Source organism: Dysidea avara, chromosome 6 (genome assembly GCF_963678975.1).
Source record: "Dysidea avara chromosome 6, odDysAvar1.4, whole genome shotgun sequence".
Taxonomy (NCBI): Eukaryota; Metazoa; Porifera; class Demospongiae; order Dictyoceratida; family Dysideidae; genus Dysidea; species Dysidea avara.
This window is the reverse complement of record NC_089277.1, coordinates 33,186,800-33,211,948: the sequence shown is the minus strand read 5'-3', so window position 1 is coordinate 33,211,948 and position 25,149 is coordinate 33,186,800. Positions and strand designations below refer to the sequence as shown.

General features: G+C 36.6%; 1 protein-coding gene across 2 annotated transcripts in view; it reads left to right on the top strand.

The window, feature by feature from the left end:
* Window positions 1-5,243: 5,243 nt before the first annotated feature.
* LOC136257917 (uncharacterized) overlaps window positions 5,244-25,149 on the top strand; it is a 37,416-nt gene continuing 17,510 nt past the window's right edge. For both annotated transcript variants that reach the window (XM_066051241.1, XM_066051240.1), the window contains exons 1-4: window positions 5,244-5,873; window positions 14,656-14,754; window positions 21,227-21,325; window positions 23,915-23,995. In XM_066051241.1, the coding sequence (XP_065907313.1) occupies window positions 5,259-5,873; window positions 14,656-14,754; window positions 21,227-21,325; window positions 23,915-23,995 (894 nt within the window). In that variant the 5' untranslated portion in view covers window positions 5,244-5,258. The remainder of the gene's footprint in view (window positions 5,874-14,655; window positions 14,755-21,226; window positions 21,326-23,914; window positions 23,996-25,149) is intronic.

The window sequence follows — 25,149 nt, the reverse complement described above, 5'->3', positions numbered from 1 at the left end:
TACCATTAACCTACCATCACAGCCATTTCTTGGCCGCCACCTTGGATTTCACATCTTTTTTCACCATAGCCTTTCTCAGGGCCGCACTCTTTTTTTACAGCTTGGCTGTTTTGGATTAGATTTCACTTCTTTTTGTATTTGTATACCCCATTTTTTTCTTTACTACAGGAAGAAGAAAAGATGAAGCAGGGTGATTTCTTTGTAGCTGACCTCTCTGCAAGGTGATCCTTCTAGCTGATCTCTCTACCGGATGACTTGTTTGCAGCTGAACTCTCTACAGGGTGATTTGTTTGTAGCTGAACTCTCTACCAGGTAACTTCTTCTAGCTGAACTCTCTACAGGGTGACTTGTTTGTAGCTGAATCCTCTACAGGGTGATTTGCTTGTAGCTGAATCCTCTACAGGGTGATTTGCTTGTAGCTGAACTCTCTACAAGGTAACTTCTTCTAGCTGATCTTTCTACAGGGTGATTTGTTTGTAGCTGAATTCTCTACAGGACGATTTGTTTGCTGTTGAACTCTCTACATGGTAGTTTCTTTGTAGCTGAACTCTCTACAACGTAACTTCTTCTAGCTGAACTCTCTACAGGATGACTTGTTTCTAACTGAACTCTCTATAGTGTGATCTGTTCATAGCGGAACTTTCTACTGGGTGATTTGTTTGCAGCTAAACTCTTTGCATGATTGTTTCTTTGTAACTGAACTCTCTACAAGGTAACTTCTTCTAGCTGATCTCTATACAGGGCAATTTGTTTGTAGCTGAATTTTCTACAGAGTGATTTATTTGAGCTGAACTCTCTACATGATGGCTTCTTTGTAGCTGAACTCTCTATTAGGTACCTTCTTCTAGCTGATCTGACTACAGGGTGACATGTTTGTAGCTGAATTCCCTACAAAATAACTTGCAATGTATACATGCAGCTGAATGCTTTATTAGGGTGACTGTTCTATTAGAGTATCTCGATCTCGCATTTGCTGCACGTAGTTGCCTTTCGAATCATAACTCAGTGATTTGTAATCCGATTCTTCTGTACTACTGCAAGAACTTTCTATGATGATTATTCCAGCTACATACTGATTTTCAGCTTGTTGCTCTAAGCGGTTTGCCTGGTAGACACGAAAACTAATAGTTTTTTTTTATTCATAAAAATCGATCGCGTAATTTTGACACAGGTTGGGTTTTGTGTCATATCTCCATGGTCTTTATCTCGATTCCTTTCAAACCACAAAAAGGCACTCCTACGATGGTTGCTCCATCTACATATCAATTTTCAACTGATTCCTCCAAGGAGTTTACCCTGTAGGCGTGACAGACCTTCGACCTTATTTTACGCAAATAATCGGTCATAACTCCGTGAATGTTCATCGGATTCCTACCAAAGTTGGTACGGAGATCCGCCTTAATGAGCCCTTTAAGTGTGCCAAATTTCAGCCCGATCCGAGCACGCATTCGTGTTTTATGGCGAATTTTACGAAGTGTGCGAAATGAAGAAGATGAAGAAGAAAAAAAAACGAAGAAATTAAAATGAAATTTTGTTCGCTCGTATCTCGGAAATGGCTGGAGCGATTTTCTTCAAATGTGGTATGTAGACTCCCCTAACTGGGCGGCACGTCTCTAGCAAATTTGGTTCCAATCGGATAAGGGATCACAGAGCTACATAGGTGTGAAAATTGCGTTTTCTTTCTTCCTGTTAATATACTCACGGTGTGGCGCGCCGGCTAATTGGGCCGCACGACACACTATCGTGTGTCTTGATTTCTCTTGAGTACTGAGTTTCAGTCTTTCAAGTTCACAAAAAATGGTTGTGTGTGGAAGACCCCTTTTCGAAAATTTGGTCACATATAATGTATAACATACTGTAGAATTATTTTACAACAAATTCAAAATAGTTTGTCATTTCAAATAAGTCATTATGCTTGGCTTTTCTTGTTGATTTGGATGTTTCACTGTTGAGGTCTTGAAGATTCCATGTTGTCTTCTTGACAGTAACTAGGTACTCATAATTGGTCTGTATCTGTGGTTTCTGAGTCATCATTTCTATAGTATGGCCTGTGCTGAATTTTAAAAGTTTTTTGAATAGGCTTCTATTGTGTTTTAGATAATTACTAGTGTAGACGTAGCCAGAAGGCAGTGTTAACCTGACGCTACAGAGCTGACTGCTCCATTAGAATATCGATCGTTTGCAGTAAAGCTCTCTTCATTCAACTACGCCATAAGTGTTTTGGCACTTTATGAAAATCTCATGAAATATTTATTAAAATAAATTCATTTACTTTTCACCATGTTATAGCTCAAAACATTGGACATGAAAATGTCATGAAAAAGTGTACTCAAAAAATCATTACATTTCAGTATATCAATTTCATGTGAAAATGATGTGAATATATTATAGTGATTGTGTAGTCACAATTCATTGCATTTTCATTACTTTATCATTCAACAGTATAGTTCATGAAAATGCAATGATAATGTTATTTCACAATTTAATGAGATTTCAGTACAAATTAATTACTTTTTAACTACTATCAACATCTCAAAATCCACATGTGAAAAGGTTGTGAAATAGGAATTAACAACATTTTAATGAGTTTGAAGATAATTTCATTGCTTTTTAATGCACTTTTAAGCAGTTTAGAACCCAGTAGTGCTAGTTGCTATGTATATTAATAGACTATATAGCATGATTGTTATAAACTCTTTTCCAATTATTGCAACATTATTATTAATTTGTAAGAATACAATTAAAAGAATTGATTAGAAATGTAGCAACAGCAAGTGTTTACAAATTAAAGTGATTGTTATTAATGTTACTTGCGAGTGCATGGAAGTGGCATCATCTCTTGTTATGTAAAACATTCCACTCAGTGAGACCTCATCTTTTGTTGCATGAATTTCAGTTTACTAGGGCATTTATTAAATACCAAGGCCACAGCGAATGCTATTGCAAACAATCCACAATCCTTTCCACCAATTTGTTTTTGACATCTGCTCATAATGATCCTTATATTTTCTGTGTCACGTTGATACAGACTATAAATGACTGCCTCAGTTTCTTTGTCACAGTTAGTGAAAACAGAATCAAACACTCTAACTTCACCTTCCTTACAATTATTGGTAGAAACAGTTATCCAATGGTGTCTTGTTGAACAATGTACAATCTGAACACTATCATCAATTTCTGTAATTTTTCCGTTGTACAATGTTGTACGGAGCCCATTAATCTTTGGATGCTTCTCCTTTAGTAATCGCTGAGTATAATTGATTTCAATATCTGAGAGCTCTTCTCCCATGATGATTTTCTCAGCATCAAATATCTTTTGCTTTTTGGCTGGTGGCTAGTCAACATTACAACTTTCTGTAATATCTACACTCAGATCTGATAAACGGTCATCTATCTTTAGCATCGGAGCCAGAGGATCAATTGGAACATCACTGTCAACGGGTGTAGAGCTTGAAGACTGATCTTCACTTTGGTTACTCACCATTAATATTGGAGCAACAACTTCGCTTGACAGCGTTGTAGTACCGGTACGCTCAGAAGTACATATTTGTAATGTAGATTCTAACTGTCGCCTCGCCTTGCCTGCTTCATTTAAATTACTCGCAGTGAACTTCAAAATGCAAGGTATTTCAAGTCCACCTTGTGGCAAATTAGACGAGTATCTACGGGAACCACTTACGATGCAGACGATACTACCACCACGCCTGATGAATATCGAACATATGGCAGAAAATTTTCTTGGGACGTGCCCAACAATTTTAATGTCTCCTTCAATGGTTTTCTTAATTGCCACGGCATGGGTGTCATAGCAATTGCCAATCTCTCATTCGCAGATCAAACTTCCACCAATGCTCAAATACTTTTATATTCATGATAGCCACGAATCATTGACTCCACAGAAAATCCCATTGTTGTCATCTTCGCTAAATCACAAAACGGAATCACACTTGCACCTGGGCACAAACGGCACATGCGGAGCTTACTTTTTGAGCTTTAATTAGAATCATGAAGCTAATTACTGATTCGCCAAACTTTTATTTGCCAAAATTCCACTATAGTAAATTCGCAAAACTTTTTGATTGCCAAAGTTTTCTTCCATACGGTAATCGAATCATGTGTTCACATTAAATTTTAATTGTAGTTTTAGTGTGCAGTGTACATGCAGAAGAAATATGAAAGTACTTGTGAAGTGCTGATACTCTCCTGTTATTAGCATGCAGTGTAGTTTATATTTGTCTGATACAATTTGGATAATGATCATGCAAAGATACTTCAGAGGCAGGTTTTTGTGTAAACACGAAGACATGCAGACACTACATATAGGGTATGTACGTATGAATGTGTTGTAGATCATCACATTCCTTAGACAACTGACCACATTAGCTACAAAATGGTTATGATTTTAGTTTTGCTATCCTCTTGGATTTCCTAAGGATAGTAACTTGAACATGCACTAGCACTTTTATTTGTATGACATCTTTAATCATGAACAAATTGAACCTAAAAAAGAGCAGCATGTGGTTTCAATGAATCACTACAGCTAGAGCTGAGTGTGGTTTCAGTATACTATTAATTTTCTTAAAGAATTACAGGATTACAAAGTATTTAACTGTTTATTTACCAGGGATCCAGTACGTAGGTAATGATTCACAATCTCTAAAGAAATTACTTCTGTCAATCAACTACTTTGTATTCCGCAACCTACATTGCAACACTATTGATTAACAATCTCATGTTGTAGTCACTTGAATGTTACAAGAAGTAAACAACCAAAACTTCAAAGTCAAATACTACTCCATCATTTTTACTGCTTGAATGACGAGTTGTTTGACTGGCAACACCTTTATACTATTCACTGACAATATTCTGTCTCATGTGGGAGATTATAATACGTAATTGTCTTTGAGGACTTGTATCTCAGGAATGCTAAAAGCAATCATAATTTAATTTGGTATGTGGACTAAGGATAGAAAGCACTTCTACAATAAGTCATTTAGTTTAAAAATAGTAGCATGCAACTATAGAAAATCAAGCTATTATTATTCTTGTTAGTAACACACAAAAATAGTAACTCATTGTGTCGTGTGGCCAGCTACTTTTGCCACATGACACACTATCATGCTTTGATATACACTGATTTTTACAATTCAATCTTGTACACAGGTAAACCTAATGAAGTTGGTAACAAAGTCTCAGACTCAATAAGGAGGCCTAATGTGGCCAGTGCTCAATTTGGTTTTCTTTTGGCAAAAATTCTTATGGAATTAAAAGAAAATGAATCAAAAAATCTGGAGACTATTAAGCTCATTTGTTCAAACTTGACCATCGATGATGATTCAAATGAGTTGTACTTTAATTCTGAGCGGCTTAGTGCAATTGAAACTTGTCCTGACTTAATAGGGCTGTTGCAGCAACTTAGAGAGCTGTGGAGATGGGATGATTTTCCATTGTTAATGGCCATTGTTTCGCCTTTTACTGCTTGTCAAGAATTGATACAAAACTACAAAAGCAAATTATGCAATGAAATGAAGCTCCAACATATTTATGAATATTGTAAGCAAGAAGGCAGTAGTGTGCCTGATGGATATGACAAAATGAAGGCAATAGTTAAAAACAGAAACTTTTCTGACATCACATTGGAAGAGTACAGTGAATTAAAGCAGTTTACTTCTAAACACTGTGGAGTGAAATCTTATGCGTTATGTCCATTCTGCAAAGCAGAATCGCATTCACTGGTACTAGAATGGTACATTCCACTGACTGCTTCCAAAAAGATGGCAGATGTAGCAACCAAGAATGCCAATACATTTATTGCTGCTGGCTTTGTTTACTTGGAAATATCAGGCACCATAATTTGTGACACCACAAACAACGTGAGTCAGTATGTTTACACATGCATATAAACTAAGATGGTGAGTTCATTATAAGGTCACCCATGTTTTTTGCAAAACACTAATGGAGTGTACAGTTTATAACTATTAAGTTGCTTTATATAACTGTTTTCTTCTGTTTGCTTGTTGGCTTTCTGTACTTCTGAATATGGTGTGAATACATGATTCTTGTTTCTAGTGCCAATATAGTCTTGTAAGTACAAGGAGGGCAAGAGAAGGACCAGAGGAGCAAAGCTCTCCTTGGCCCCCTCAAATCCACCACTTATGACCTTTTTGTTAGAGCATAGCTATAAAATACACTGTTGCCATGACTGCTATACTAGAATATCTTGATGTCACTACTCAGTTGCACAGTAGATTAAGTTTGGGGCATGGTACCACAGATAATAAAGGGTGTGTGAAGTTGTTTACTATGTTTGGTGGTATCTTTTCTATGGAACTAGATCATTTAGGGGTGTAACCTCAACAAGTGGTGTCATGAAGTGTTCTGATCATTTCAGGGGGCATGGTCTAATGCTATTATTACAGTATATCAGCTACTATGGTACTTTGTGTCTATATACACTCCTTCAAGTAAAGTGTTGATACAGAAATTACTGCCTTTGTATGGTTTCCTGGCATGAAGAAGTAGATGACAATTAACATAATTGAGAATAGCAAAGTACACAAAAGTTAGATATTCACTGTTACCAGTACAAAAGGTGCATCCCACCCATGAGTTTTTTGTTGTGACTTAAAGTGGTGGTGGGTGTGAGCTGGTCTGTAGTTTTGTGAATGTGGTTATGCAGTGAGGCAGTCAGTTGGAGGTAGTCAACACTCTACTAAGTAGTGGAGCTAACATACGTGACCGGATCTGCAAGAACCCCATGTTAGTGCATTTTTCGAATTCCGTTTTATTACATTTTCTTTATCTAGATAGCCAAAGAGATGGTCAACCAAAGTTTCAGCTCTAGAAGGCAAGAACCTTCAAAGTTACAGTACTACAAAGTGGCAACAACAGAAATTGATTTATACAGTGCCAATATGGAAAATAAACTACAGGTGCTTAAGTAAACAATTATAACTTACAATTACAGTCTCTACCAAAATGTAACTTTCACCATTGGGTTCTCCATGAACAGGTGAATCCATTGCTGCCTTTCCCATGACCAGGGCAAAGCAAAAACGTGAGAAGAAATGACCGTGAACCATTCATCCAACACAAGGCAGACTGACACAAAACAAAGATTTTGGAACTTCTCTTGCTTTATGCTATCAAGGTTTAAGCATTTATCACTTTCCTTCAGTGTGAAAAAGTGCTTAAAATTACGGAAATATTATTTTATGATTTCATAAATACTACATTTTTTTTGCATTCTACTATAAAATTATGCTTGTGCGAACATATGGGATTCTTGCAGATCCAGTCACATTATCAGCTGCTACTCCTGTAGGTAGTACAGTAACCACTATAATCACTGCTTGGTGTTTGGTCAACAACTGTCACTTAATTACCACAAGACACTACATTCTTATCACCCAAAGTGAAAGTTGAAAAACTGAAATTGAAAAGCTGAAATCGGGTAAATCTTGTAGAATAGGTACTAGTGTTCACCTCTGGTTAATTGAGATGTCTATGAGACTAACATAACTATGCTCAGTTAATGAGATCTTTACTTGATGTACACTGTTTAGATCTTTTTATGGCCAAATTCTGTATAATGAAGTGGGATGTTATTAACAAAATTATAGTATGTACGTGTTGAGTTGAATCCTCAAAAATGATTAATAACTCACGATTGTTACATTGCATGTGTTTCCTGTATTGCTCGATAAGTAGCACCTCTCAATCAGCTAAGAATGTATTAAAGGTGCTTCATTTGAATGTAAGAAACTCCAGTTATGACACTGTAAAATTATGGGGAAGCCTCTAAAGTGCAGTCCTTTGGTGTTCATGTTGACACATGTTTGTGGTGAAGCCAGATGTCACACTCCCACACTCAACACACATGATTTCACTATCTGTTATGTAAGAGGTTGTAATACACTTTTGCAAGAAAATAAACCAGTTTTTGTGTGGGGGCCACTGTTGCATTGTATTTAGAAGATAAATGGCCTACTTAATTTCAGGGAAAAAACTTCTTCAGCCTTTCAAGAGGAAAATTCCAAATTATAACAGCTCAAAATCTGTTATGCAGCATTGGTGTACCTGCAAGTGAGCCGAACAACATGTATTTTACTTCACATTTACAACAAAGCTGCCCATCGTCTTCTACTCCCATTTAGTGAATTTGTCGTTTTAATCCTTTTCTCATCACTTCGTCACAGATGTACACAACTTTTCCAGCCAGCATTTTGTTTTTGAAGTCACATTCCCACAAAACTCTAAAAGTTTCACTCAAAATCTGTTATGCAGCATTGGTGTACCTGCAAGTGAGCCGAACAACATGTATTTTACTTCACATTTACAACAAAGCTGCCCATCGTCTTCTACTCCCATTTAGTGAATTTGTCGTTTTAATCCTTTTCTCATCACTTCGTCACAGATGTACACAACTTTTCCAGCCAGCATTTTGTTTTTGAAGTCACATTCCCACAAAACTCTAAAAGTTTCAACAAACGAAATAACACTGTTTGTATGAATTTGGGCTGATAGTACCAATAGTGACTTCCAAACACTCCTGCACTGATCAAATATACAAGGGATGGTATGTTCAACTTCTGCTAGCATAGTAAAGCAATAATATTTTTTTTATCAAAGTGCTTACGCTTACACTTCATCTGTATTTTCATGTACTTCACAGAGTTTTATCCCAGTTACCTGAGGCATCATCAAGTTGCAACACCATTGCTGCAAATATCAAACAATCGTACATCATATGAAGTAAGGTCAGAAGACTTGGACCCACTGCTGCTGCTAGTAGAAGAGTCATCGCTATCACTGTTGATTTGGATGAGGAATTGCTCTAGAAGTTCTTCATTACCCAAGTCTCATCCAAGTACACAACTGGTCTTCCTTCAGTTCTGTTGCACTTCATTCATGTTAAATATTTATGACGTTGATGGACTATGCAGGGTTGCTCATAGTATACCCTGTGTATATGTGTAGTGACATAAAGCACAAACTGTTGCAATGCTAACCTCTTGTCATTAATCGTCTTGTACTTAAATCCCATATCACTCAACACTCTTTTAAGCTATGTTCTACCCCCAGAGAAAACACCATCATTCTTAAGTTTGGCCTAAGACGGAGTATGTGACAAAGTTCCAGGGTTCAAAATTTAACTTACCAAAATCTTTTAGAGTGATAGATTTTCCTTCCTTCCTAAAATGAATGGATCTTCCATCTGATGGCATATCGGTTGAAACTGTCTGCATCAACACAAACTTGTAAACATTTGTACCTGGCGATTACAATTGAGCAGGCTTGTGCAAAGTGCTTTTTGTACCTTTACTTGGCATAGATAAGCCGCCTTTCTTGTGGTACTCCATTCTAACCCTTACAATGGATATCTTTGAAATCCCTGTGTGGCATAATGTATGCCAAAACCCAGCAAAGAAGGTATTATTGGTGACCTCTGAGATTCTCTCCTTGATGTTGGAAGAAAATTTACACTTCTTTGCTCCTTGTTTAAGGTACTCCCATAGTTTCATAAGTAGATGCTTCGTTTGGCTGTTTAACCTCTTTCCAAGGGGGTTTAATTCGCACTCGCTGATGCTGCACTGGATGCCATATTCTCAACAATTAAGTGTGCACCTGTAACATGAGCTTACAAATACATACATCACGAACATCATGTTTAAAGCCTATGATCTTGTATGGCTTCTTAATCAACAACTCATCAGGATTCATCTCAAATGTGACCTGATCTTGGAAAACCTACCTTTTTGGCACATTGGTCAATTTTCTGTTTTATAGCTTAAATGAGTTACTGGGTAGTCATCTATCTTGTGTTAAAATTTCAGCTTAATATCTTTAAGCATTCCTGAGATATAGCCAATTTTCTGTCCTGTACATTACAAACTAACTTTTATGGTAATGTATTGAGTTCTGTGAGTGATTAAGGGTGACAAATGGTGACAAATCACTTTGTTTACCAATAATTCCATTCTTACTATCTAAAATACTTTAAAAGACATTTCTGATAGTTTAATGAAGTATTCGTGGTACTTTTCTGCAATTAAATGGCATGTATCATTGTCTAAGACTAAGTTTTAGCCATTCCAGCAGCTGAACAAATCACCCAATTTGTAAGTTAATTGTTGTCCCACGCATGTGAAATTACTACATGGTCTGATATAATCATCCATATCTCCTAGGAAAAAGAAGCTATGGGTGTGAAACTTCACAGCAAGAAGGCTTAATAGTTGCTTTATCCAAATGTGCAAAAAAATTAATTTTAAAAAATTTGTTGAAATTTTCATTTGAGTTTTCCCAAAAAGTTTGCTTGTGCCAAAAAGGTAGGTTTTCCAAGATCCGGTCACAAATGGTACGTACTATAGCTAGCTAGCTATCTTATCATAGCAAATAAATGACTAGCACGAAGCTAATCCACCAGACCCTTTAACCAACAAGATAGCCATGTGAGGCTATGTACATTAATGTAATTAACTAGATATCCTCAGGAGTCAGTATGATGGTCCCAAAACACACTTTATGGTCTTGTAAATTGTGACCATGTGCTGTTTTCATTGGTGTTTCTGCAATGTATGTACTACACATCAATTCATGAAATTAAAGAACATCAGCCCCATGAAGTATTTTTTAAATTATCTATCCAGACTAATCATTGAGATTGTTTTATATGTGGTCATGATTCTTAGAAGTGGTCTTAATATAAAGGTGGTCCTTGTAAAGAGGTACTCATTAGTAATTTATACGCTTTGACCCCGCAATTTCATTTTTCAATTTCTAGTGCTTCAAATAGTCCTTTCAATGTCCCACACATACATCAATTGATAAGTACCTGTCTATTCATGTATACGTGTCTGATAGCACCAAAATACTGTAGATAAAACATTTTATGTGCAGTACATTATTAAACATGTGAAATAAACTGCTGCAATTTGCTTTATTTTTGTGCAAAAGTATATATTTTTGTATAATAACAACTGCTCTATTAGAGTTGTTTGATCTTGTGTAAAAATTTTGGTGCAAGAGATTTTCAGACAAATTTTGCATCCAAAAATTATTTTACAATGGAAAAAAAGTAAATTAAGGTAACACTTAATGATACTTAGTGCTTAATATGTAAGGAGGTACTGATTAGATAATGTTTGGACCAATTTCAGTTTTAAATTTCCAATGTTTACACTTCTCCAAGACAATTTATAAAACATACAGTATTATACATACAGTACTGTATGTACTTTTCTTGTGTTTACATGTGTCATTAGTTTTCTTGTACATATATAGCTAATCAGTTAATTGGAATAAGAATAAAGTAGGCTTGTATTGATTATGTCGGCATCATTTTGGGCATAATAGGTGATGAAAAGCATAAATTAATCACCTAGCATAATGGAGCATAATTGGGAAAATTTCTGTAACATTATGTATATAACTCCTGCTAACCTGTTTTGGACAGTGAGGTGATTCCTGATGAGTAGTAACAATGCACTACAGTATTAGGAATAATGTTACTCTCAACAAAATGAATGTTTTTCTAGGGTCAGACATGCAGCTAGTACAATGTTTAGTACTATGTATAAAGTGTTACAACAAAGTAATAATTATAGCTAGAGTTTGTGAGTTCTGAACTGTTAATATTATAGAGTAGGGCTGGGACGAATATTGAAATTTACCTTCGAATATTCGCTAATAAAATGTTCGAACATTTGAAGCTTCGGTGCTGGCTTTCAAGTTACAGGTTTTCTTGCATTTATGCACATCCTTCTTAAGTTTTACCTATTTAATAAGTTTGTAATCTCTTCATTGGTTTTGTCCAGTATGTGAATCTACAATGCTCACTAAGCTCTCAAATTCCAGAAGTAAATCACCTGGCCCTCAAGGTATTACTAATGAATGTTAGGTTGTTAATACCATAATTAATGGAATAACAGAACCACTTAAGAACATGATGGAAAACTTAGTAAAGCCAATTATTGAGAGTCTTGAACTATTAAGAGGGCCTTCAAGACCTGCACAAGCTGACGCACCAATGGAGACGAATACAACGTCTGGTGATGCCAGACCTTCAGTAATGAAAGACACTCCTGCACAAATCATTGATGAATATATAGATCGAGAACATAGAAAATGTAATATTATTGTTCATAATATGGGTGAAGAGTCTTCCACTAAGGATCACGAAAAGGTTCATTCGCTATTTGAAACAGAATTCAATGTACCAAAGTCAAGTGTAACTAATGTGCTGCGGCTTGGAAAGCCAGGTGGTAGTAAAGCAAGATTACTTTTAGTAACACTAAGTGATGAGCACCACAAGCGCTTAGTTATGAAACAGGCTTCTAAACTCCAAGCAACTGAAAGATGGAATAACATCTATGTAACACCAGATTTAACAATTAAGGAGCGGGAAACCAATAAGGCACTTAGAGAAGAACTGAAACGACGGAAGGACAACGGCGAAAAGAACCTGATAATCAAGAGGGGAAGAATAGTAACAAAGAATGGTGCTTCCCAGTCTTCCAATTGACTAGATAGCAACAGTAATAATATAGCTAATCATAACTTAGAAATTCTTGATTTATGCCTCCAAGTAATTTCCACTAATGATCATAACCACTCATGTATTAAAATTACAAAGTCTAATAAGTGCAGATCTCTTAACATACTATCACCCAATCATTTAACGAAGGGATCCTTCCTAGTAACTGGCTCCAAGCTAATATCGTACCTGTTTATAAGAAAGGGGATTGATCCATGCCAGTAAATTATAGACCCATCTCACTGACATCTGTATGCTGTAAGGTGATGGAACACATAATTTTCCGTTCTATAATGTCACACCTAGAGAAGAATAACATACTTAACTCTTTCCAACATGGATTCAGATCAGGACACTCATGCACCACCCAGCTGCTTACCATTATTGAAGAATTAGCTAATAGTATAGATAGCCACAAACAAGTTGATGTACTTTTCTTAGATTTTGCTAAGACTTTCGACACTGTACCCCACCAACGCCTGCTTAAGAAATTGCAATATTATGGAATTAACGACAGGATACATTGCTGGATTTCTGAATAGCTGACAAAACAAACACAAAGAGTACTGGTAAATGGTAATGAATCTGATTTTGTTTCAGTTATTTCTGGTGTCCCACAAGGTACTGTATTAGGGCCTCTTATGTTCTTACTATATATAAACGATATTAACAGTAACATCTTGTCATCTATTCGACTTTTTGCAGATGATTGTGTTGTCTGCCGAACAATTAGTAATGAAGATGACGTGGTTCTGTTGCAGAAAGATATTATTGATGAAATTTCTAGATGGGCACAGAGGTGGCAGATGAAGCTTAATATCAACAAATGTGTCTTACTGAGATTTATGAGATGTCATCTACCTCTCATAAAATAACTATACTTTAAACAACCAGACCATCAAATCCAGCAGCACATATAAGTATTTAGGGATACTTCTAGACAATTCATTCTCATGGGCACCTCACATTAATAACAATACAAACAAAGCCACCAGGATGCTGAATTTTATAAAAAGAAATCTAAGTAAATGTAACAGTAAGGTTAAATCAGACGCTTACACAACACTTGTGTGACCAATTCTTGAATATGCCACTCAAGTCTGGGATCCACATCAACAGAACTTAATTTACAAACTTGAAATGGTTCAGGGGAGAGCAGCGAGGTGGGTGCAGTCAGATTACAGTTTTAAGAGTAGTGTAACAACAATGTTAGATAATCTTAATTGGACCACACTGGAACAGAGACTTGAAGCATCTAGATTATCTTTATTTCACAGAATTACTCACCAGCAGGAGCCAGCATTACAAATACCCAATTACTTTCTGCCACAATCCACCAGCACAAGACAATACCACCCACTCAGACTCATACTGCCAGCAGCCAACACCAACAAATACCAAATGAATTATTTTTACAGAACTATTAAAGAATGGAACAATCTACCCTCCTTATGCTATGACAAAGACTTTGTAATAAATGCACACACTCTAGCTAGTTATCTGTAAATATCCCCAAACCATTTTTATATCTCTTTTTTTTATTGGATGTAATCAGCATTTTGCTGCCTTCCAATTATCATAATCATGATCATTGGAAAGTGCATAGCAGCAGTACTGAATGACTCGATCGATCGATCGATTGCAAATGGGCGTGTCCGCTACACTGCAATCGTGCATAGGTAAACACCGAGTAATGGCTAAAAGTACGCTTTCCGTGCATTATCTATCACTTTATAAGGTGTTTTAAGGCTGCAAATATGGTAGCAAGCTGAACTGCGATGGTTTTAAAAGTGGGCGTGGCACATGAAGATCGATTGCGAACAGACGAACATTGATCACGCAAGAGGATTAAGCAGCTGCAATAAAGAAGACGACGTATATTTGTAATTCTTTCGTAGACTATGAGTGCATTACGAAGCTTCGAAGGATACTTTTATAATTCGAAGTTTACTTAACCTTCGAACCCACGAAGCATTCGAAGCTTCGTCCCAGCCCTATTATAGAGTACTATAATATCGAACTTTAAAGATTGTTCAACCTTACTGTGATGTTACACTAGTATAGAGTATGTTTGACATATTGTGATTGTACTACGTAATTGTTATCATTTTTTCTAGGCTGGATATACTGCACTACATAATGCCAGTGAACATGGACACCTGGAGGTGGTCAACACTCTACTAAGTAGTGGAGCTAACATATTAGCTACTGATGATGTAAGTAGTACAGTTACCACCAGTATTATTATGTACTTCTCACATGATCACTACTTCATATTTTGTTGCTAACTGTCACTACATTACCAGAGGACACTACATTCTTATCACCCAAGTTGGATAGAGTGAAAATTAAACTTGAAAAGCTGAAATTGGGTAAATCTTGTAGAATAGGTACTAGTGCTCACCTCTGGTTATCTGAGATGTCTATGAGACTAACATAATTATGGTTTGGTCTCAATTAATGAGATCTTGACCAGGCATGGGGCGAAGTACTTTGGTACTTGTACTTAAGTGTACTTAAGCACACCTTTTAGATTACTTGTACTTATACTTAAATACTTTTTGTACAAATGTAATGTACTTGTATTTATATTTAAGTTCCAAGCAATGTACTTAAAGTACTTAATGTACTTAGAAGTACTTATAAGTACTTGAAGTACTTTGAAGTACAATGAAGTACATTTACATGTATACAAACCATGCAAGTGAATAAGTTGTATATTGGCTCAAAGATAATAATTTTGTTCCTGGATATGGGATTTTAACATGGTCAGCTTTTGCTTGAAGTTACCTGCCACTTGCTGAATTTGCTTTGAAACAATATTTGAAAGGTTTTCCATCCAGCCTTCCCCCATCATTTCTCTCATGATCTTGGAAATAGTGGGACTGCTGTTGGACTGTCAGAATTAATTTTATTAAGAAGCAGGCAGCTATGGCTGCTATGTCAGCTAAGAAGAAGGTTCCAGCTGTGCTCAAGCACTATGAAGTACCTAAAGTCTTTCCAGCAGAGAATTTTAAGGCTAAGTGCAAGTATTGCACCAAGGAAATCACTGGATCTGTTAGGACTACTACAAATTGGTGGAAGCGTATGGTAAGAATGCTGTTTATTGTACTTGCCCATTTTAAAATCTTTTAATAGAGACGAGTACACGCAACTCTCTTGAAAGAACAACAGGATGAAGATGAATCACAGTCAAATTCACAGCAAACATTGACACATTTACTGCAGCCCCAAAGAAAATACAGCTCACAACACCCAAAGCAGATTTTAGTAACTGATGCAGTAGTCGATTTTGTTGCAGATGACCTCATTCCTCTGTCTGTAGTAGAGAGCAAGTGATTCAAATCACTGTTAAGGATCTTAGATTCTCAGTACCAGGTGCCAAGCTGTAAACAATTGTCCACAGTTTTGTTGAAGAAGAAATATGATAAGTTAAAAAGTAGTGTACTAGACAAGCTGAAGAAGACTGATACCATCAACCTAACAATTGATCTCTGGTCAAATCGACAAATGCGATCTTATTTGGGCATTACTGGGCACTATATTTCAGATGACTGGAACCTTGAGTCAGTTATGCTTGCATGCAATCAAGTCAGTGGAAGACATACTGGTGATAACATTATGATGTGGTATGATGAAATCATTTCTGATTTTGGTGTGAGGGAAAAAGTGAAGCACATAATCACTGACAGTGCATCCAATGTAAAGAAGGTGTTTTTGACTCTTCCAGGTTATGAAGATGTTGAAGATCATACAGCCAGTGATGATAGTGAGGCTGAAGGCGAGTCAGAGTTTGAGAGGTGTGATAATGTTTCCCTTGATGAGAGCCAAGTCTTATTTGAACATCATGCCTGTTTTGCACATGTGTTGCAGCTAGTGGTAAAAGATGGTATGGCAAAGGTAGGTCAGATCAACACAATCATCAAAAGGTGCTCTAGTTTGGTATCATTTGTGCACAGGTCAACAGTAGCAGCTGATGTCCTTAAGGATGAAATAAGGCTACAAGCTGATAATACAACTAGATGGAATTCTCAGCTTAAAATGATACGATCAGTGCTTGCTGTTTCAGATTCGGTGTTGTCACAACTTGAAAATGCTCCCAAGTTAACTACTCATGAAAAAAACCTGCTTCAAGATATAGTGGAAATTCTAACTCCTTTTGAAGAGGCAACAGAATTCGTTCAGGTTGGTTGTGTTCCATCTGCAGGTTATGTTTTACCCTGTATTCGAGGATCATATCATCACATTGAAAACATGGTGTCCAAATACCACTCTGGATTAGTTCGTGGACTTAAACAATCATTACATAGGTGTATGCCATATTACAAGGAAAATGAAACATACATTGTAGCTTGTATCCTAGACCCCCATTTAAGCTTAGGTGGTGTTCTGATGATGCTGAAAAAGAAAGATCTTTGGATTTGCTTAAAGCAGCGTTAGAAAGATTATCTCCTGCTACGTCAACTGTAGCTGTCCTGCAAGCTGATGAAAATTCTGAGCCGCCACCTAAGAAGAAGAGGAAATCACTTTTCAACTTCATGTATGATAACTCTCATTCCCCATCAATAGAAAGTCAACAGCTAAGTACAGTCACCAAGCAGGTGGATGAATACATTGAAACTGACACGCTACCAATGACCCAAAATCCAGCAAAGTATTGGCAAGACAACCAAAAGAAATATCCTGTACTTTCAAGGTTAGCAAAAGATGTTCTAGGGGTACCATCTTCCTCAGCACCTGTTGAGAGACTTTTTAGTGTTGCAGGAAAGGTATTTACTCCAGAAAGATGTCGCCTTACTGATGGTAGATTTTCACAGCTTATGTTTATTAGGTGCAATCAGAACTACATAATGGCATGATAACACAATTGTAACACTAAGCATGGACTTTGTAAATGTGTACTTGTACTTTAATACATTCAAAAGTACTTATACTTTACTTAAGTACTTTTCTTCAAACAAGGTCATGTGCTTGTACTTGTACTTCAACAAGTGTCAAAGTACTTGTACTTTACTTAAGTACTTTTATATGTACTTCGCCCCATGCCTGATCTTGACTTGATGTTCACTGTATAGTTCTTTTAGGGCCAAATTCTGTATGATGAAAAGATGTTATTAACTAAGTGAGCTAGCTAGCTAATACCTTATCATGGCAAATGATATTGTTGGCTTCATAAGCCACCAGGAAGAACATTGGTTGAAATAGAGAACGGCATGAATTTGTGTTTACAAATTGTAACAATTGTACTTGAGATATTATGGTGAGCCTGAGCTAGCCCTACACCAGTCAGAAGATTGTATGGTTGATTCATCTATAGGGACAAGAACAATATTACTCAGACAACTTACAAAGCGTATAGTAGAGCTGTTCATTATAGGCTGGCAAAGCCTTTGTACATTGCCCTATGTATGGTAACGTCAAGCGCATCATCATCATCAAGAGTTCAAGCGATCAAAAAACTTGCTAATTAAAAGGTACAGCACCTGTTTTACTCACAAGAATGAATGAATGATCTACAGCTAACCATCAAAACTCCTTGGATGGCTGCACATTATATTTATCTTAAATGCAATACTGAGTGTGCAAAAATAGTTAGATCAATTTATCAGATGTGATAAGAAAAAGTACAGAAAACAAAACATGTGAAAAATAAAAGTTGTGTTGGACCTGTTTAAACCATCGTAGTGTCATGAAGGAATGTTACAATTCGTGAATACACCATTTACGTACTGTAGTTTTTTTATGACATCAGCATTCTGAAAATTTGAATTGCATGTCTTTGTGATTTTCTGTATATGATATATCCAGGGGCATAGTCAGAATTTTCTGGAAGAAGGTTTGGATTTGAAGTGGAATATATTTGGTGGAAGGCCTGGGTGCTTCCCATACACCATTATCAAATAGAAATGATGCACACACTAAATGTGCCCTTAGGCAGTAACATTAAAAGCTGTTGTTTGTGCATCCAACTACTTCACACTGCTGTTTATGCAGCTTATAGAAACTGAAAAGCTTATATAAATTTGTACGTAATCTTTAGTTCCAGACAACATATTGACAGCCAACTTCCTAGCACGTAGGAGGTCTCCACACTTGAGTACTTTAGTTTACAAAACTTTCTTCCAAAGTATTATTATTCTTGACCGGTCCTCCTATTGATGGTCAGTACTTGGCTATATGTATATTCTAGACATCATGTGCCCACAACATGTGACAAATAAACTAAACATTCATCAGATAAATATTCATCAACTCGAGCATCAACTATTCACAGTGTGTGCTAACCCAACACATGTATAACACAACCACTCAAGGATATCGCAGCTGCTTCCTTGTAATAAACCTCAACCTATACAGTCCTTCACCATTTCCACCATGCATCATGTGCACAATTAATCACATGATGCAATACTGGTTATTCCATTGCTGTAATGCGTGTGACTCTCAGTAGTATAAATTGCTTCACATTACTTCACATTGCGAGGTGCATTGGGAGTTTGTGCTCATGGTGCACACTAATGAAAGTATATTATACAAACTGACCAGAGAATTAGTAATTCTCTGCATGCCCATCATTATGTTTCAGTCTTATAGCTCATGGTTACATATTAAACCATAGCCAGGGTCAATTACTTGAATGTGCTACTCAGGAAAAGAAACTACGGTAGAACCTGTATTAACGGTCACCTGAATTAAGCAGTCAGCCATGGTTACAAGGTCTCAAATATTTAGCCATACACAAATGTATGCATGTGTTTTAAGTCTAACGTGTGTAATGGCCAGCAACAACTAGTACCAGTGTTGAAACTGGGTCACTACTGCTGACCCGGATGACCCACTGACCCGGATTGACCCGGATGATAATTATAGCTGAGGCGTGTGATAAGATCTATGTTCCTGTTGAGTAAACGAACGGTATATGCGATAACTAAACCAGTATAAGTTTTAATATAATTTAAGTGGGTTTGGTTCCACGTAGCTACTGTGAGTTTACAGACAGTAATTGGGTGTGGCTTCATGCATACCTAGTATTACAATTTCCCGATATATTAAAATGGGTGTGGCTCGAAAAAGTACTTATCCTGCTGTAAGACTAGGCTATATGCAACTCATACAACAATCGATTAGTGGGCGTGGCTCCACGTAAGCTTGCAGACAGCAACGGACACATTTCCACATCGTGAAATGAATAATTTCGTTTCTCACGTTATCCAATCCGGGTCAGGCCCGGATGACCCTGAGAAAATGTGACCCGAATGACCCGACCCTGTTTCAACACTGACTGGTACAACAGGAGCATCAATGCATTAGAATTGAGTCTCATACAGTGGTCAGAATATACATAACTAGCTACAGTATCTGCAGAGAAGAGTTCTTTTTAGTTTTAAAACATGCATTCGATGTCCAAATCTTTAAGGAATTTCTAGTACAATTCCTGCACCATTATTGTAATGTTCTTCTGTTATAATATTTCACAATATGTTACATCTTCATCATGGTTCAAGAAATTAAAATCCATTCTTGAAGATATTGTTTGGTACATGACCAGCAGTGCAGCCATCTTGATGATATCAACTACATGTTTGTCATGACAATTATTCTGCTCCTGTTTAACAACCAACACTTCACCAATGCTAGGTATCCATAGATGTTGATTTGCATGGTAACCACAAAAAACTGAACTAAAATGAATGATTTGCTTGTACTGACAATCCATATTGTCCAGTCACGAGAAATACAGCTGCTAATAACGAGATGGTAGACTCATCTACTTTACAGCTAAGAGTAGAAACACTTTGTCATTGAAGGACATGGATGTACTTAGACTACGTACTAAAATATCACCCCAAGTAGACATCTAGAGAATTAGCAAAAGCGTTCAATTGTGCAAGCGATACTGAAGACAAAGGATGAAAAACTGAGGATTACAAGTGAAATGAATACAACCATCCTCAGGCTAAGGCCCGACACTCCACGTACAGATCACCACTGGCTTGGGTAAAGTAGCCAGCAAAACCAGACCACTCAAGTCTAGCTGATTTTGATTGTGAAATTAGTTAGTTTATTCATGTAACTTTGTGTTCTTGGTGAAAATTGAATCTGCTGACATGAGCGATAAGACCAGTTTTCCCAGATCCAGTCACATTAGTAAATGTAGTACTCTAATAAATGCAAGGACATTAGAGTAGGCATGACCAATGAGGCCAGCACTTCACCACTTTTTTGATCAGTGTCCAGTTTTATTATTAAGCACCTAACTAGCTAGCTAACTAACAGTAGCTAGTACTTTGCACAGCCCAAAATTAGTATCTCAAAGTAATTCTCAAAATTTCCTTGATGCATACCCTCAGATCCTCCTACACTAAGCCTTATTTACTACTTTCACTTTTACTCTGACACCCCTAAATGACTGTAATAACTGTTCATATTATTGTTATATAGCTCTATGATAATATGTTTCACCTGCTCAATAACTGTACAATACACAGTCCTAGTAGTGTAACAACTATTTTGTGTACTGTTGTAGTTAAGCATTAATTGAAATATTTCACCACATGTCATAAGGTATCTGGTGTAGTTACATATCAGTGTACAACATTAGGTGGTTATGATTGTGTACTCTTTATACAGTATACAGTATCAAGTTTGGTAGTTAGTGGTACATGTGATAATTGTTTATTGTTATAGCATGGGAATACTCCACTTCACTGGGCTGCCTTCAGTAATCAGTATGATGTGTGTTTAATACTGCTACAACATGGTGCCAGTGTGGAAATGAAGAACAAAGTAATTAATGTGTTGGTTTGTTACATATATCTCTGTGTGACCTTATTTATGACATCATCAGTTTCTTCCAATTAATTAATGTGTTGAAATTAATTTTTAAATAATGTGCTTACCTGCACTCAGTACTGATAACAGTGTCATTATTGAACAAAACAATATTAAAATAATTTAGGGTTGTATGTTTAGCATGTATCTCACTAATCATAAAAGGAGATATACCATGTTTGAAGCCAATGAAGAGGTAATAAACATGTTTCTAGTAAATTTGTTAACTTGGAAGTCTTGTCGGTTTGTTATTGTTGAGAGCCTTAGCATGAGATATGTAGTCTAGTAGCTGCTGTAGTACTGAACTTCCGTATTTTATTTATTTATCTCCTTATTTTTCTGTATTTGTTTGTAATGGACATACATGATACAAGGTGTTGTGCAATTAGTTGGATGGTGTAATGTAGCAAAAGCTATGTAGCTGTTGTACAGTCCACTACATGTGAGGAGTTGTTTGATCTGGTGAACATTATTGTTGTTTAGTAGCCTTACAAAAACAGTGGAATTTAGTATCACAATTTTAATCAAGGATGGTTTGTGGTGGCCATACAAGCAAACTTTAGCACTAGCCTACATGTGCTTGTCAGTTATGAAAGTGCAAAATGTATTTATAACCATGTTTTGCCAGTATTATATTTGACGTGAGGGATGCATGAAGCTTTATTAATAGCTTAAAGCATCTGTTTTACTGCTGTATGTACATACTTGAGTAGAAACAATGTCTACATTGTGTTATGACATTGTAACCTTCTTTTGTGTTCACGCATTACCCTGGTGTATGGTTCAAACTAAAAAAATCTGATCAGTTACAATTCTGATAAGAATAGTGAAGCATCTGAGTACACAATACAATGTGAACTTTAAAAAATTAATGAGTAAGGTAAAAGGATGAGTTAGGCCCAAGTTCTATTCAGGCCTCAAGACTAGCTAAAATAGAAGGAAATCCACAGCACAGGTCTTTATTCAACACGACAACACCATTGAGCTGTGTGGTCACATACAGCCACTGACGAGAGCTCCATTATGGCCCCAGACCACATGTATGGATTACTACTATGCTTGGAAAAAACAGACCATTCATGTTTAGCTGATTTTAATAATGAAATTTCATAATTTAATCATGTGACTTTGTGTTCTCTTGGTGAAAAAAAGCAAATCTGTTGTCATGGGCGATATCCAGTTGCAATGGCCTACACATCATGATCTAGATATTAGGGCTGCACCAATTCTAGTATTGGTATCGGTTTTGGGCCGATACTGCTGTTTTCATGAAGTATCGGAATCGGCCATTATATTGTTGCAAATACCGATTCTTATCACGTGCGAGAATAAAATAACGTTTGTTTGTACTTGCTTATTTTACTAGCACAGTGGACTCCTAATAGCTAACTACTGGCAAAATCACTGATCTGTGCTGAAACCTACATGTGAAAATGCTTTACTGAGAAAAAGATCGATATACTCTAATAGAACAGTGAATAACTCTAATAGAGCAATCAGGTAAAAGTGACTTTCAGTATTTTTTTGTAAGCACCATTATGATATTATTATCTACACTTCTCCCAAAGAATACTGGAATATCCACTGGTTTGCATTTCAGTGACTTCCTTCTTTGTGAATCTGATTGGCTACTTCATTATAAACATGAACCATACTGAAAACGTGTACAAGAATACCATGAAATGCAATATATACAGGGCCGCCCAGAGAAATTAAGGGGCCCAGGGCAAAGAGTTAAAGTGGGGCCCCAGAGGCAAGGAGGTTTCCATTCTGAATCACAACTTGACCCAAGCTGTAAGTTGAAGACCAAGGAAAAAAAAAAAGGTCACAAACTGCTGACAATGCCAATAACTACCCATCACCAACCATATCTCCTTATCTATAAACTTGCTACACTGCTCCTTTGAAGAATACTGTGACTGCTCTATTAGAGTATTTCGATCTTTTAAACAGGTATTCAAGGGGGCTTTCATGGAGCCTCCTGGGGCCCCTTTCAGGCTGGGGCCCAGGGCAAAATGCCCCAGTTGCCCCCCTGTGGGTGGCCCTGAATATATAATAAATATGTGCACTATAAAGTAACTACTTTAAGGTACTTGGTATCGGTACTTGTACTTGCAGATACTTCCCAGCTGAGTACTTGGTATTTGAAGTATCGGTAAAAAGTGGAATCAGTGCAGCCCTACTAGATATATCTCCCTTCACCACAGCCAATTTACCTGAAAAATAAACACCTTCTCTATATCTAAATATTATTTTCAAAACAATCTATGCATATTTGTAATACACGTGAGGTATACCATGAGCATGCATATCACCTAGTCATAACTTATGTGTAACTACATCAGTTTCAATTGGGCTTCTGGAGAACATCATTGAATGACAGTGAATGTGTCACTGTACTAAGTGTGTAAATATGAAGATGAATGTATCATAATGTATTTATTTAGGAATGTCTCAATATGTAGCCATGATTCTGAACCAGAAATAGTGTGTATATGTATCTGTTGATGTGTAATAAATGTCCATCTCTATTTCATAATGTAGAGAAACGAAACACCACTTGACATTGCTAAAAGGAGAGGACATCATAAGGTGGTACAGTTGTTGGAGTCATATTCAGAAAAGGTTTGTACAGCATAATCATATATTGTATACAACTGAACCTCTGATCTTTTCATTTGGACACCTCTGTTGTCCAGTCAGCTCAAATTAATAATTGGCTGACCCTGACAGTAATAAAGTTTGAATGAGATCAAAGCACAAGGAGGAAGCCTAAAGGATGCTGTTTACCTGTTAGGTGGCTTGTTTATTTAATAACTAACATTTGATTGCTGGGTGATGACACAGTACACTTTACAGCTCAAAGGAGTGCGACAACAATTATTTTGTAGTAACTTTCACACTGCCTAGTAAAGTGCATAGCACTAACTGAGAGATATATACTTATAGTCTGTTCACGTTCACTTGAGCCCTTGTTTCTTGTTAATAACTCTTATTACATTAGCCAGCTGCCTAAACCTTTAGTAGTGTTGTGAAGCTACTGGAACTGTTAATCAAAAATGTGGTTTGAGAACAAGTGAGTTATGAGGCTTTAAAAATATCCCATAATTTAGTATGGACGATTCAGGCACACAAACATGTTTACAACATGGAAACATGCTTGTTCCAGTACAAAACTATTGGGAGTGAACACATGTTCACCTCTTTGATATTACTATATTTGGCGGGCACAGGTGACAGGTGAACCCATACTGACTATAGTGTACAGTATTTAGCATGTATGTCTTAGTTATGGACATTTTTGAGGTGTAGATTACAACAATGAGAGAGGTTCCACTATATACATGTGATCCTTGTGCTGTGTGTCTGACACTTGATGTTGTAATAATTATGTATTTGTTTAAACCATGTTCATATATTATGTGTCTATCTTGGCAAAAGTTTACACCACTTCTGAATTTCTTTACATATTTTATCTATTGTGTCCAAAGAATAGATCACTAAAGTTTCAACTTGTTGTGATACACTGTTAGTGGTTTTGAATTATAGTGCTAGACAGTAGGAAGAACAACAAAATCAATTTGTACTGTGGCTATACTTAAAATAACCTACTGGCAGTTACATTCATAGCTGTAACTTCTAGTCTACAGCATTGGGATGGATTGGCAGACAAAAAAAGCTTAGTTTTAGCCTCTACGTAGTCACTGGTGCATATACATTATGAGGGCTTTTCTTTGAAGAAATACGTGACAATCTGTTTATGTTTATCCAAATGCATG